This window comes from Sapajus apella, unplaced genomic scaffold, assembly GCF_009761245.1.
Source record: "Sapajus apella isolate SASKATOON/1434 unplaced genomic scaffold, GSC_monkey_1.0 scaffold46, whole genome shotgun sequence".
Classification (NCBI taxonomy): domain Eukaryota; kingdom Metazoa; phylum Chordata; class Mammalia; order Primates; family Cebidae; genus Sapajus; species Sapajus apella.
In genome coordinates this window covers 15,728,406-15,742,826 of record NW_022436986.1, presented here as the reverse complement: position 1 = coordinate 15,742,826, position 14,421 = coordinate 15,728,406, and the positions used below count along the sequence as shown (strand labels likewise).

The 14,421-nt window shown below is 41.7% G+C and overlaps 1 protein-coding gene and 1 pseudogene across 2 annotated transcripts in view; both read left to right on the top strand.

The window, feature by feature from the left end:
- The first annotated feature begins 7,750 nt into the window (after nucleotides 1–7,750).
- Nucleotides 7,751–14,421, top strand: part of PTPN3 (protein tyrosine phosphatase non-receptor type 3) — a 163,823-nt gene continuing 157,152 nt past the window's right edge. For both annotated transcript variants that reach the window (XM_032240311.1, XM_032240308.1), the window contains exon 1: nucleotides 7,751–7,915. In XM_032240311.1, the coding sequence (XP_032096202.1) occupies nucleotides 7,870–7,915 (46 nt within the window). In that variant the 5' untranslated portion in view covers nucleotides 7,751–7,869. The remainder of the gene's footprint in view (nucleotides 7,916–14,421) is intronic.
- LOC116524595 lies at nucleotides 11,266–12,921 on the top strand (annotated as a pseudogene).

Below are 14,421 nucleotides of genomic sequence, written 5' to 3'. Positions count from 1 at the left end.
GGTAGGGGAGAGGCGTTCTGGTTTTTGATGGTTTCATTTTTCTTGAGCTGGTTTCTTCCCATCTCCCTGGATTTATATAGTTCTGATCTCAGGTAGCTGCTTGGGGAGGTGATCTTTCCTTTGTCTGCCTGAGAGGTGCTACTAGGCTGCCAGGGATTCAGTGGAGCTGCTGCCTGTTTTATTTACTCAGGAAAATTAGGCCGGCTTCTGCAATGGCGGCTTCCCTTCCCCCTGCCAAGCTCAATCATTCCTGGTCGCTCTCTAACTGATGTTCTGGGGGTGAAACTCTGGAGTGAGAGTTTTTTAGCCTGCTGGGCTTTGTGCAGCAGGGGGACCCGTCTGATGTATGGGTTGTTTCTCTGTTTTCAGTTCCCCTTCTTCCTAGCTGGCTATCTGGCTTTCACATCTGCCAGTGCTTCCACGTGGATCTATGCTGACAGACCCTGTGCTCACTGAAGTTGCTGTTCTGTCTGTTCAGGCAGCTCGCTGAGGCTTTTCAGTCCCGCAAAAATTTCCTACTCTGTGGGTTGTAGAGGGCTTGGGTGGAGCACTGTATCCAAACTGAAGTCCCAGAGGGGGAAATTCCCCCAGTCCTCTGGTCAGTTGCACACACCTCCTGGGTGGGACTTGCCCTATTTGGTTTATACCCACTGTCCAACCAGACCCACAAAATGAAGCTGGTACCTTGTTTGGAATTGTGGAGACCACTCAGCTTCTGTGTCTCTCTCGCTGTGAGCTGCTTTCCCGAGCTGCCTCTTATTCAGCCATCTTGGGATCCCCCTGAAAATATCTTAAAGGACTTAAACTGAAATAAAGACATTCGTATATGAGAGAAATCTAAAAGAAGTTGTCATCACCGTATAGGCTCTAAAATACTTGCTAAAGGAAATTCTTCAGGCTAAAGGAAATAATACTAGAGGGAAACTTGAAATGTCAGGAATTAAAGAAAAGCAACAAACAAGGTAAAAATAAAGATATGTAAAATACTATTTTTTCCTCAATCTTTTTAAAATATGTATGACTATTGAAAGCAAAAATTATAGCATTGTCTGGTGGAGGTTTTGACATATGTCAATATATAAATATGATATCTATACAATAAAAGGAGAAGGGTAAGAGAACTATATGATTTTAAGGTTTCTACATTTTACCTAAAGTAGTAAAGTACTAATTCTAAATATACTGTAAAAGTTTAGGTATGTATGCTATACTCCCCACAGCAAATACTAAATAAGTAAACAAATAAACAAGATACAAATATATATATATATATATATATATATATATATATATATATATATATGGCTAAAAAGCCAATTGTTAAATTGAAATAAAATACAAAGTATACTTAAATAATCAAAAAAAAAAGCAGGAAAGGGGGAACCCAGGAGCAAAAACCTAGAACAAACAAAAAAAATAAGTAACAAAACAGCAGACCTAAATCTGAATATACCAATCATTATACTAAATGTAAATGGTCTAAACACAGAAATTAAAAAATAGAGGTCGTCGGGCAAAGTGGCTCACACCTGTAATCCCAGCACTTTTAGAGATCAAAGCAGGCAGATGACCCAAGGTCAGGAGTTCAAGACCAGCCAGGCCAACATGATGAAACCCCATCTCTATTAAAAATATAAAAATTAGCCAGGCATGGTAGCACAAGCCTGTAATCCCAGCTACTAGGGAGGCTGAAACAAGAGAACTGCTTGAACCTGGAAGGTGGAGGTTGCAGTGAGCTAAGATTACACCACTGCACTCCAGCCTGGGCAACAAGAGCAAGACTCCCTCTCAAAAAAAAAAAAAAAAAGAGGTTGTCCGACTGGATTTTTTAAAAAGAATGAACTAAGTACTGCCTACAAGAAACCAAATTAAATTATCTATTTTTTAGAGACCAAATCTTGCTATGTTGCTCAGACTAGCCTTGAGCTCCAGAGCTCAGAAGATCCTCCTGCCTCAGCCTTCCAAGTAGCTTGGACTATAGGCACACACCACAGAACCCAAAAAATTTAAAAATTTAAACATAGAGACATAGATAGGTTAAAAGGAAAAGAATAGGAGAACATATACCAGAAGAGTAACCAAAACAAAACTGTCTGGACACAGCGGCTCACGCCTGTAATCCTAGCACTTTGGGATGCTGAGGTGGGAGAATCTCTTGAGGCCAGGAGTTTGAGACCAGCCTGGGCAACATAGTGAGACCCTGTCTCTATGAAAGAGTGAAAAATGAGCCAGGTATAGTGGTGCATACCTCTTCCTCCCCTCTTCCTCCTCATCACCCCACCCTTCATCCCCAGCATGCAAAGAGTGGTTCCGTCTTCACTATATATTTCCCCAGGTCTGTTATGCAAATCATTTGCGCACCGGAAGCCAAGGCTGTAGTGAGCTGTAATTGCACCACTGCACTCCAGCCTGGGCAAGAGAGCAAGACCCTGTCTCAAAAAAAAAAAAAAACCCCAGCTAATATGGCTATGCTAACATCAGATAGAGTAGACATCAGAACAAAGAATATTACCAGGTATAAAGGAGGGACATAACATAATAATGAAAGTGTCATTTGGTCACTTTAACCAAGAAGACATCACAATCCTAAAAGCACATACGCTTAAAACAGATCCTGAAAATACATGAAGCAAAACATCTAATAAAATGGAAAGGAGACCTACTGGGAGGGTTCAACATTTCCCTCTCAGAAATTGACAGGACAACCACAGAAAATTGGTAAGGATGTAGTAAGCCTGAGCACTCTCAAAAAATATAATCTTTTTTTTTTTGGTGGGGGAGGGGGAAGACAGTCTCACTATGTCACTAAGGCTGGAGTGCAGTGGTGTGATCTCAGCCCATTGTAATCTCTGCCTCCCAGATGCAAGCAATTCTCCTGCCTCAGCCTCCTGAGTAGCTGGGATTACAAATGCCCGCTACCATGCCCAGCTAATTTTTGTATTTTTTGTAGAGATGGGCTTTCACCATGTTGGCCAGGCTGTTCTCAAACTCCTGGCTTCAAGTGATCCACCCACCTCAGCCACCCAAAGGGATCACAGGTGTGAGCCACTGCACCCGGCCTCAATATTTTTAGAACATGCCACCCAACAACAGAAGAGTATACCCTGTTTTTCAGTTCACATGGAACATTCAGCAAGATAGTTGATATTTTAGGCCATGGAATAAACTTTAACAAATTTAAAAGAGTTCAAATCAGACAAATTGTGAACAATATTCTACTATTCTACCACCGTATTAGTACAGATAGTTATTGACTTCTAATAACTTAAGATTTTTCAACTTCACAATGGTGTGAAAGCAATATGCATTTAGGAGAAACCATATTTTAAATTTTCAGTTTTGATCTTTTTTCAGGCTAGGAATATGCAATATAATATTTTGTCATAAGGCTAGGTAACAGCAACAAGCCAGAGCTCCCAGTCAGCCATGCAATCAGCAGGGCAATCACCAGGGATCCTCAACCATGAACTGTGTTACCAGATTGTATTAGGCCATTTTTGCATTGATATAAAGAAATAACTAAGATCAGGTAACTTATAAAGAAAAGAGTTTTAATTGGTTCATGGTTCCACAGGCTGTACAGGAAGCATGATGCTGGCATCTCCTCAGCTTCTGGCGAAGCATCAGGAAACTTACCATCATGGTGGAAAGCAAACGGGGAGCCTGCATGTCATGTGGCCAGAGCAGCAGGAAGAGAGAGAGTGGGTAGTGCCACTCACTTCTAAAGAGGCAGATCTCACAAGAACTCTCTAAGTACACAATATCAAGGGGGGATAGTGCTAAACCATTCAAGAGAACTTCACTCCATGATCCAATCACTTTCTATCAGGCCCCAACTCCAACACTGGGGATTACAATTCAACATTAAATTTGGGCAGGGAAACAGATCCAACCATATCACAGATGATTTTGCCCAACTATAGGCTATGTAAGTGCCCTGAGCATGTTTAAGTTTGGCTAGGCTAAGCTATGATGCTCAGTAGGTTAGGTGTATTCAATGCATTTCCAACTTACAGCATTTTCAACTTACTGTGGGCTTATTGGGACATACCTCCCATAATACAGGAAAAAATATGGAAGATTTCTTATGACTTTCATTGGCATGTGGGTTGGGGTATTAGAGGTATTACTTTCTGCTATACACTTTTGTATTTCAATACTTAATAAGGTCTATGTATTAAATTGTAATCAGAAAATAGTTCTGGGGGCTTTCTATTCTCACTGTTTGACAGGTATAGACAGTTTTTCTTAGTAACCCAGATCTCTCAAGTTTCCCTGTGGCTTGGAACACCTAACTCGCTAGACTATTGGAACCCATGTGATTCCAGTACTGTTAAAACCCAATGCACTTTGGGTACACACAAACACAAAGATGGAAACAATAAACACAGGGATTCCAAAAAAGAGAAAGGGAGGGGAGGAAGGGTTGAAAACCTACCTATCAGGTACTATGTTCACTACCTGGATCATTAGAAGTTCAAACCTCAGCATCACACAATATACCCAGGTAACAAACTTACACATGTACCCCCTGAATCCAAAGGAAAAAAACAGACCTGGTGTAATTGCTCACACCTCTAATCTCACCACTTTGGGAGGCCAAGGCAGGTGGATCACTTGAGGTCAGTAGTTCAAGACCAGCCTGGCCAACATGGCAAAACCCCGTCTCTACTAAAAACACAAAAAATTAGCTGGGCGTGGTGGCGCACGCCTGTAATCTCAGCTACTTGGGAGGCCAAGGCACGAGAATCGCTTGAAACTGGGAGGCAGAGGTTGCAGTGAACCGAGATCGCACCACCGCACTCTAGCCTGAGCAACAGAGCGAGATCCTGTCTCAAAAAAAAATAAAAAAGAAACAAAAGAAACAAAACAAAACAAAAAACCCAATGTCCTCGGTCCCTTCACCTCACTGCCTCTCTTGATTCATGCCTCATTTCCGGCGACAGGTGGCCACCACCTTCTCAAAACCAAAAATCAGACTCATGGTTCTCAGGCTTCATGTCTTTTTTTTAATTAACTGATTTATTCTTTACTGCTTTGGGTTGGGGAGAAATCAGTTATGTGAATTTTCCTCTTGTTTGAATTATATAGAAGCCAGGAATTTACTCCACTTTTGAAAAAAAAAAGAACATAGAATTTTGTGTCAAAATTCAGATTTAAATCACTGTCCTGTCACTTACCAGCTGTGTGACTTTGGGCAGCTTATTTTATTCTCTGGGCCTCAGTTTTTCCATCTGTAAAATGATTTGAGAGAGACAAAAACTATACACTTGCAAATATTGTAGTCATACCTCTTCTCCTTCTCCATCCACCAAGGAAAGTTCTGTCTTGTTTTCCTTGGGCTCTCCTTCTTCCACCCTATCACCCTACTCCTCATCCCAGCATGCAAAGGATGGTTCTGTCTTCACTAGACTTTTCCCCCCAGGTCTATTATATAAATCAAAGTAATTTTTTTTAATATTTCAATTTATATGGCAAAGGATATAGGGCTACTAGGATGCAGGGAAAGGAAGAGGAAGAAGAAGAGGAAGAGGAAGAGGAGAAGGAGAAGGAGGAGGAGAAGAAAATGAGAAAGAGAATGTTACAGGGGCTGGGTGCAGTGGCTCATGCCTATAATCCCAGCACTTTGGTAGGCTCAGGCGGGTAGATCACCTGAGGTCAGAAGTTCCAGACCAACCTGGCCAACATGGTGAAATCCTATCTCTACTAAAAGTACAAAAATTAGCTGGGTGTGATAGCAGGCACCTGTAATTCCAGCTACTCAGGAGGCTGAGGCAGGAGAATCTCTTGAACCTGAGACGCGGAGGTTGCAGTGAGCTGAGATCACACCACTGCACTCCAGCGTAGGCAACAGAGCAAGACTCCATGTCAAAAAAAAAAAAGAGAGAGAGAGAGAGAGAATGTTAGAGGAAACTGAAACAGGAAGGAACTGAGAGTGTTTGGTTTTTAAAACCAAGCTAGCTTGAAAGATTTGGGCTGTAAGTTTAGAATGGGGAAAGAGAGAAGTTAGGTGTGAGACAGGTGACTGAATGCATGGATGGTTGATAGATCAGAGACAGATAGAATAAATAGGAAGGGAGAAAGGAAAGCAAAGATAAAAGAAGAGGAGAGAGTTTAGGTAATGGATATACTCTCTTTCAGGGCTTTTTTAAGAGACAGAAGTAAAAGTTTGAATTATTTTGCATGCCAACTGCGAGTTCTCAGCAAACAATGGTTCCAGAAGAGGTTACTGAGTCACGCTAGTTTTATACAGGCCACAGAGGAATAACCCTTTTAGCTCTCACAGAGAGAGAGAGAAGGTCCAATGAGATCATAGATACAAAATTATAACTGTTTTATTCTTTAAGTTTCTTTTGGCTTTCCACTTGAATCCGAGCTCAGATCAGTTACCCAATGTTGTGAACACCAAATAGCTTAGGTATCAGGGAAACTGTAGAATCATACAGTCTTTGCTTAGGTCTTTGAGGAAGGTACAAGTGTTACCTTATACATCTTTCAATCACCCAAGCCCCAATGCGTTGGTTTTGATCATGCAATCTTTCTTAGCCTGCATCCACTGTAAGGCCAAACTCTGTTTGTTTCTCTGCCTCTTTCACTAGACTGAACATTTTAAGGAATGGATGCTGCTGCTCATCTCTGTGTACCACCACCTCACAGGAATCTAAAACATGTTAGGCAAATAAATTTGGGATATTCTGAGTCATTAACAAATTTTCTCCATATCTGTTTCTGTCTGTCTCACTCTTTCTCTCTCTCTCTCTCTCACAAACACACACATACCCAATTGCCTGAACTTATAGAAAAATCTGGGGGAAAAGGGAAGAGGAGCGGATCCCTGAGCTGCCTGAGAAAACCTGGAGTTTGACTAAGTTTCTGCCATCAGGAGGAAAGAGTTTAATTAAAGTTGTAGGAAAATAAAGCTAACTTTGTTTTACAGATCTGAATTTTGAGCCCCCAAATTCATACTCACTACAGGTGTTTGATGAATGAATGAATGAATGAATGAATGAGGGGGGTACAGAGGTTCTGCTGCAGCAAGCTCTTGGTGGAGCAGTCTTGGCTGCTCTCCAAGGAAGATGGTAATTACTAAAAAGAGCATCTGCTTTCTAGTCCCCGCTTGTCCACTTATTATCTGCAGTTCCTCTAGTAGGTTACATATCTCTTTGAGCTTCAGTTTTCTTGTTTGGAAAGTGGGGATAATGATACCTGTCCTGGCCTCCTTACAATGTTATCATGAGGATCAAGTGAGATAATATATATGAAGGTACTTTATATGAGATTATAATAAGGGCATGGGAATCACTCCTATCTTGTGGTCCAAGAAGCAAGAGAAAAGTAAATGAACTCAAGGATCGGAATTTCATGGTACCCCTCTTCTCAACCAAACTGTTTTTCTAGAACTGGCGAGGAACAGCAACTAAGTTTTCCCTAGAACCACATCAGCACTAACTGTCAGATAGCAATGACTGCACTCTCAACATCAGCAGAGAACACTTCATCAGGAAGAAATTCTCGGGGCATGAAACATTTATTTTCATTGTGAAATTGTCTGTCTGCTATGTGACAACAAGCAAAGCTCTGGGTGACTATTCCTGTAAAACACGTCCTGTGCTTCTGCTGCTATTATGGGGTGAACAGACACGGCAAAGAATCAATTAAAACTCTGACACATTAAATGGAGCTCCAAGACCTGTTTCACAGGTTTCCCCAAAAGAAAATCATGTTACATTATGCTTTGGAAGCCGATCGAGGCAAGATTTCTAAGACAAGTTCTGAGGTTTACAAAACAGAGTTTAGCTTTTCTAAATCATTTTTTAAGTGCTATGTAAAGGATTACGGCATTCAGTTCTCCAGTAGGCCAACAGCATCATGGTGGAGCAAGAGGGATTATCCAGTGGGCATCCTCCAGAAAACTGTAAGTTTCTTTCTAAAACTGCATTTAAAGAAATGATGAAAATATTGCAGTGCTTACATTTATGCCCATTTTGAAATGAAAACCAACATTAAGGAAGGAAAATCAGAGGAATATTAAAACTGAAATTCCTTCCTATGTTTACAACAGGGCTCTAATACAAAAAGAGGCAGCCATTGCTGAGGAACTCCTTTAAAATAAATTCCGGAATTTCAGGAAATCTCACAATAAGTGAATGAGAGGGTTTATGGTAGAATATGAATAATGTTTGTGATTATCACAGCTTAAACTACACTTCTATGACAGTGAGTGGGAATGTGAATGATAAGAACAATGTGGTTTTGGCTCATTCAGACATCTGTGTAAACCATCTCTCAGTCTCACTGACTGAATAACTTCTGTCTCTCAACTTGAACAAACAGAAGAGATTTTGAAGTCCAGGCAGTACATTTTCAGAAGTGCTCCCTACAAATGAGCTTCAGTGGAAATAAAGAATTGAGCAGGACCAAAGGAAGTCAAGTGTCAGCAGTGATCATTGTTGAGGGACCAGAAAGGCTTGCCAACACAATTGGCGTGTCAGGAAGTGATCTAGGGGACTCAGCTAAGCCCTAATATTTCATATTAATGCAGAAGCAAAGAACTAGAAAGAAAAGACAATGTGAGAGTAGACTGTAAATGTCATAATTTCAAGTCATTTCACCAGGAGAGAGAGAGTCAGGAAGACAGAAAGAAAGAAAAGGAAACCTGGAGTATGTGGACAAGACTCGACCTGCCCACTCACATGTTCAGCTTTGGTTTAGACCAGGGCATTTTCAGAGGAAATGCTCTCATGGTGCAGGAATCCATTCAGCTAGGAAAGTAAAAACGTTTGACAATTCTGTTCAAGTAATCTGCCCTACCTCTTTTCTTTTTAAGTGTAAGGAGTTGAGGAGCGGATTAGAAACTCCCTTTTTAGCCAACGGTACTACTCACTGTAATTTTTTTAAAAAAACTTTTTGGTTCTTTTCTTGTTTAAGTTGCTATTTAAATCCTTAAGGACCCCTCTATTACTTGGAAAAATACTTTTTTGCACAATAATATGTACTTGTGTTTGTTAATGCTTTCTTAATCTTTTTAGAACAGAGGCTTTGTAGGCTATTGATGAGGGTTCCGGAAATGCCAGGACTTTGGAGTCTTGAAGTTCTGCCAAGGTCCTTGGGGGCTACAGAGAAGGAGGGTGTTGAGCCAGGTCCATGCCCTGCCCCACACTCTTCCCTTCCCTCAAATGTACACTCCAACCACACTGGGCTTTCATTTTTGAGTTCATATTGGGGGGTGAGGAGAAGAGAAGAGCAGGGAATATTTTCAGAACTTAAAGCAAACAAAAAAATTGAATAACACTAAAATATTCAATCTTCTCATTGACAGAGGGGAATTTAACTTCTCAGAAACATAGTAAGTTCATCAAAGGCAAGGCAGCAAGAGAAGCCAGATCTAAGGAGGACTAGCTCTACCATACCTCTTCCCTTCCCTTTGTTCAAAAGAGTTGGCAGGGTCTTTTCTGTCTTACCTCCCGTGTCCCCACTTAGCTCTTCTCATATTCAAAGCCTTACATATACCATATCTTCCCTAAGGATAAAGCTGTGTGTAACCCATCCAGTCCCACAAACATTTATTGAGCACCCTCTTTGCACAGCCCTGTGCCAGGTACTAGAGATTCACAGATAACACAGTCCTTACCTTTGGATACACATACAGCCTGTTATAATTAAAGGTGTCCTATCATTGTGTTATGACAAAAATTGTCTTGAATGAACTGTATTATTGGAACACAAGAGAAAGGAGGGAAAATGGTTCGATGGTTCTTCAAAATGTGTAAGAGAATCGCTGTGTGGCACAGCAACTCCATTTGTAGGTATATACCCAAAAGGACTGAAGATCAGTGTACATGGATATGCACACACCACTCGCAATAGCCAAAAGGTAGAAACAACTCAGTGCCCATGAACGAATGAATGGATAAACAAGTTGTGTGATATATCCATACAACAGAATATTTCTCAGCCCTAAAAAGGAATGAAGTTCTGATAAATATGACCATGTGGATGAACCTTGAAAACATTTTAAGTGAAAGAAGCCAGACAAAAGGTCAAATATTATATTATTCCTTCTATATGAAATATCCAGAATAGGCAAATCCAAAGAGACAGAAAGCAGATTGGTAGTTGTCAGGGGCTAAGGGAGTAGAGAATGAGGAGTAAATGCTTCATGGTACAGAGTTTCCTTTTGGGGTGGTGAAAATGTTCTGCAACTAGACAGTAGTGGCAGCTGCACAACATTGTCAATGTACTAAATGCCACAGCTTGTTCTGTTTAAAGTAGTTAATTCTATGTTATTGAATTTCACTTTAATTTTAAAACGAGAAAGAAAGATAAGAGGTAGAGGGCTCTAAAGAGGATATGTGGCCAGGTGCGGTGGTTCACATCTGTAATCTCAGCAATTTGGGAGGCTGAGGCAAGCAGATCACTTGAGGCCAGGAGTTCAAGACCAGCCTGGCCAACATGGTGAAACCCCATCTCTACTAAAAATACAAAAATTAGCTGGGTGTGGTGATATGTGCCAGTAGTCCCAGCTGTTCAGGAGGCTAAGGCACCAGAATCACTTGAACCCAGGACGGGAGGAGGCTGCAGTGAGCTGAGATCATGTGATTACACTCCAGCCTGGGTGACAGAAATTATGTCTCAAAAACAAAACCAAACCAAAAAAAAAGGATGTATAAAAGCCAGAAGATAAGCTTATCAGATCAACTGAAAATCAGCTCTTGCAAGCCTGGAATGTCTTTGAACTTTATTTATCCTGGGAGAAGTGGGAGAGCTGGTAAGGATTTTTAAGCAGGAACGTGACTGGATCAGTCTGTGTTTTACACTGAAATTTTTTGGTGGAGGCTGACAAGAGCAGGGAGGTTTCTGGACCCATGGAAATGACGTGTGGAGTCTGCCGACCAGTGAATGATCATAAAGAATACCTGACTGATCATGTTTCAGTTAAGTCTGTAATCATCTTTCACAAAATTCAAACTCAGGAATATTAACTGGGATGAGAAATACGAGCCACAACTCTTTTCAAATTGATTTTTTAAATACCATAAGCCCATCTTTTTGTACATCCTACCAGCTGTGGCATCCCACAGAGCTTTTAAAGTAAAATTAACCCCCTTCATCTTCCTCCAAAGATTACTCATAAAGACCTGTCTTTGAACAAATATTTCACCAAGGAAGTAAGCCTGTTTTTTATTATAGCAAATTACAGTCCAAAACAGGTTTAGAAAAAGAGTTATGATCCATGTTTAATACATTTATTTTTTCTCAGTCTGAATTGTAGTCACTTTAGCATGTCCAAAACTACTGCACACTAATTTTTTTAAAGAGCCAAGATTTCGATCTACAGTGGGAGCTGAAAGCGGACCCCAGAGAGCCCTGAGCAGCCCCACTGCCACCGCCGGCCTAGTTACCATCACACCCGGGAGGAGTTGCAGCTGCTGCAGCCGGTCCCAAGTCACCATCACCGCAACCATGAACAGCCAGGCTGAGACCCAGCAGCCGCCAGCCGCCGCCGCGCTCAGCACCGCCGACACCAGGCCGGGCACTGCGGCAGCGTCGCAGGGAGCCGTGGCCCAGGCGGCCTCACGGGCGGCGCCTGCCGGAGCGGACAAGAAAGTCATCCCAAGGAAGGTTTTGGGAACAGTAAAATGGTTCAGTGTAAGGTACGGATATAGTTTCATCAACAAGAATGACACCAAGGAAGATGTCTTTGTACACCAGACTGCCATACACCAGCCGGGTGCGGTGGCTCACGCCTGTAATCACAGCACTTTGGGAAGCAGAAGCAGGCAGATCACGAGGTCAGGAGTTCAAGACCAGCCAGGCCAACATGGTGAAACCCCATCTCTACTGAAAACACAAAAATTAGCCAGGCATAGTGGTGCATGCCTGTAGTCCCAGCTACTTGGGAGGCTGAGGCAGAAGAAATGCTTGAACCCAGGAGGTGGAGGTTGCAGTGAGCTGAGATCGCCCCACTGCACTCCAGCCTGGGCAACAAGAGCAAAACTCCGTCTAAAAAAAAAAAAAGAAGAAGAACCTCAGGAATTACCTTTGCAGTGTAGGAGATGGAGGGAGGAAAGAGCGCAGAAGCAGCAAATATTACAGGTCCTGGCGGTGTTCTGGTTCAAGGCAGTAAATATGCAGCCGACCTTAACCATTCTAGATGCCATCCACGTCGTAGGGGTCCTCCACGCAATTACCAGCAAAATTACGAGAATAGTGAGAGTGGGGACAAGAACTAGGGATCGGAGAGTGCTCCCCAAGGCCAGGGCCAACAACGCCAGCCCTACCGCAGGTGAAGGTTCCCACCTGACTGCAAGCGGAGACCCTATGTGTGTCAGCCACAGTAGCCCAACCCTCCTGTGCAGGGAGAAGTGATGGAGGGTGCTGATAACGAAGGTGCAGGAGAACAACGTAGACCAGTGCGGCAGAATATGCATCAGGGATATAGAGCACGATTCCACAGGGGCCCTCCTGGCCAAAGGCAACCTAGAGAGGACGCCAATGAAGAGCATATAGAAAATCAAGGAGATGAGACCCAAGGTCAGCAGCCACCTCAACGTCGGTACCACCGCAACTTCAATTAGCAACGCTGATGCCCAGAAAACCCTAAACCACAAGATGGCAAAGAGACAAAAGCAGCTGATCCACCAGCTGAGAATTTGTCCACTCCAGAGGCTGAGCAGGGTGGGGCTGAGTAAATGTGGGCTGATCATCTCTACCATCATCCAGTTCAGTCATCCAACAAGAAGAAATATGAAATTCCAGCAATAAGAAATGAACAAAAGATTGGGGCTGAAGACCTTAAGTGCTTGCAAAAAGCCTCGTTTTTCTCAATACTCCTTTATTTGTAATAAAAGTTTACAACTTGAGTTTTTCAAAAAAGTCAACAAGCTGCAAGAAACTGTTAATAAAGGTCTTAAATAATAATAATAATAAAAGAGCCAATGGGATTACTTTGTACAGAGAATAGAAATACGAATGAAACAAGAATGAAAATCTAATCTGTTCCATACTTACTGAAGTAGCAAATTCAATGGAACTGACCGGAACCATATAGAATCTATCAAATCAAGTTTTAAAGGGGATTCAAAAAAACTCCATCTTGTAGTGTATCTGCCAGCCAGCTTCCATTAGTCTTTCGAGAGTAACCAAGTTTACTGACAGAAAGCCCAGGACTGAGGGATTTCCTGGACTTAAGTGCTAAGATTGGAACATTTTGGCACCCATCTTTCACTCCTACCAAAATCCTTTCTAAAATTCTTAGATATTAGATTCATTTCATGTGGAAAATAAGCATTAACAGCAGAAAGAAGAGGAAAGAGGAAAACTCAGGCATTCTTTTGTATCCATAATATGGAATGAAATACATTCAAAAAGTTAGAACACATTTCAATTGTGTTCCAATACTCACAACTCCAAACCTGTGTCCCATGACAATGATGTGGCTTTCAAGCAGAATGGAAGGGAATTTTTTTTAACCTCCAAATCAATCACTTGGCAAATGCCTATTGAGGTCCTACCATGTGCCATACTGAAGATAAGTGTTGGGATCCAGAGATGAAGATGCACCAGCCTGGCCTGGGGAGATGCTTGCAGGCTAGAGTCCAAGCAGAAGGGATGTACTGGGTAACAACCATATCTCATATGATGTAATTAATATAAGTAGATCTCCCAGCTTCTAGGAGCCTGACATTTATTTACATTACCTCTCATTCTCACAGCTACACCTCAAGGTAGGTATTATTATCCTTATTTTAAAGATTAAAAATAAAACTAAAACTGAAACCCAAAGAGGTTATAGAACTTGCCCAAGACCACCCAGCTAGCAGTGGCAGCAAGTGGATGTAAACCAAGATTTTGAGCAAGAGCCAACGGATTCCAACAGCTCTGCCTATCCTGCTATTGCCAGGACCCTTTAGGCATGATCAGGCTTAATAAGATCAAGGCCATTCCAGTTTCTAACGTTAGTCCAGTTTGTCTTAGCCTTTCATCAGAGAGCACCCTATCTATACTCTGAGCTGATAGCACAATTGCCAGGTTTTCAAAATTCATGCTATGATAGGGGCAGGATGGGGGTGAGAAAACCTAGATATTATTGAGGTTTAACTAGTGGACAATTGAAAATTGCCGCTAGGGATCAGATCAAGATGACATCTACAGAAGAAAACGTTTGAGAGAAGCTTCATGATATTGGATTTGGCAATGGTTTCTTGGATAAGACATAAAAGGTACAGGCCACAAAATAGACAAATTGGGCTTTGTCAAAATGAAAACATTTTGTGTGTTAAAAGACATTCTCAACAGAGTAAAAGGGCAAGTCAGAGGATGGGATAAAATATCTGCAAATTGCATATCTGACAAAGCATTAATATCCAGAACTTATAGAGAACTCATAAAACTCAACAACAGAAACAAGAACAAAAACCC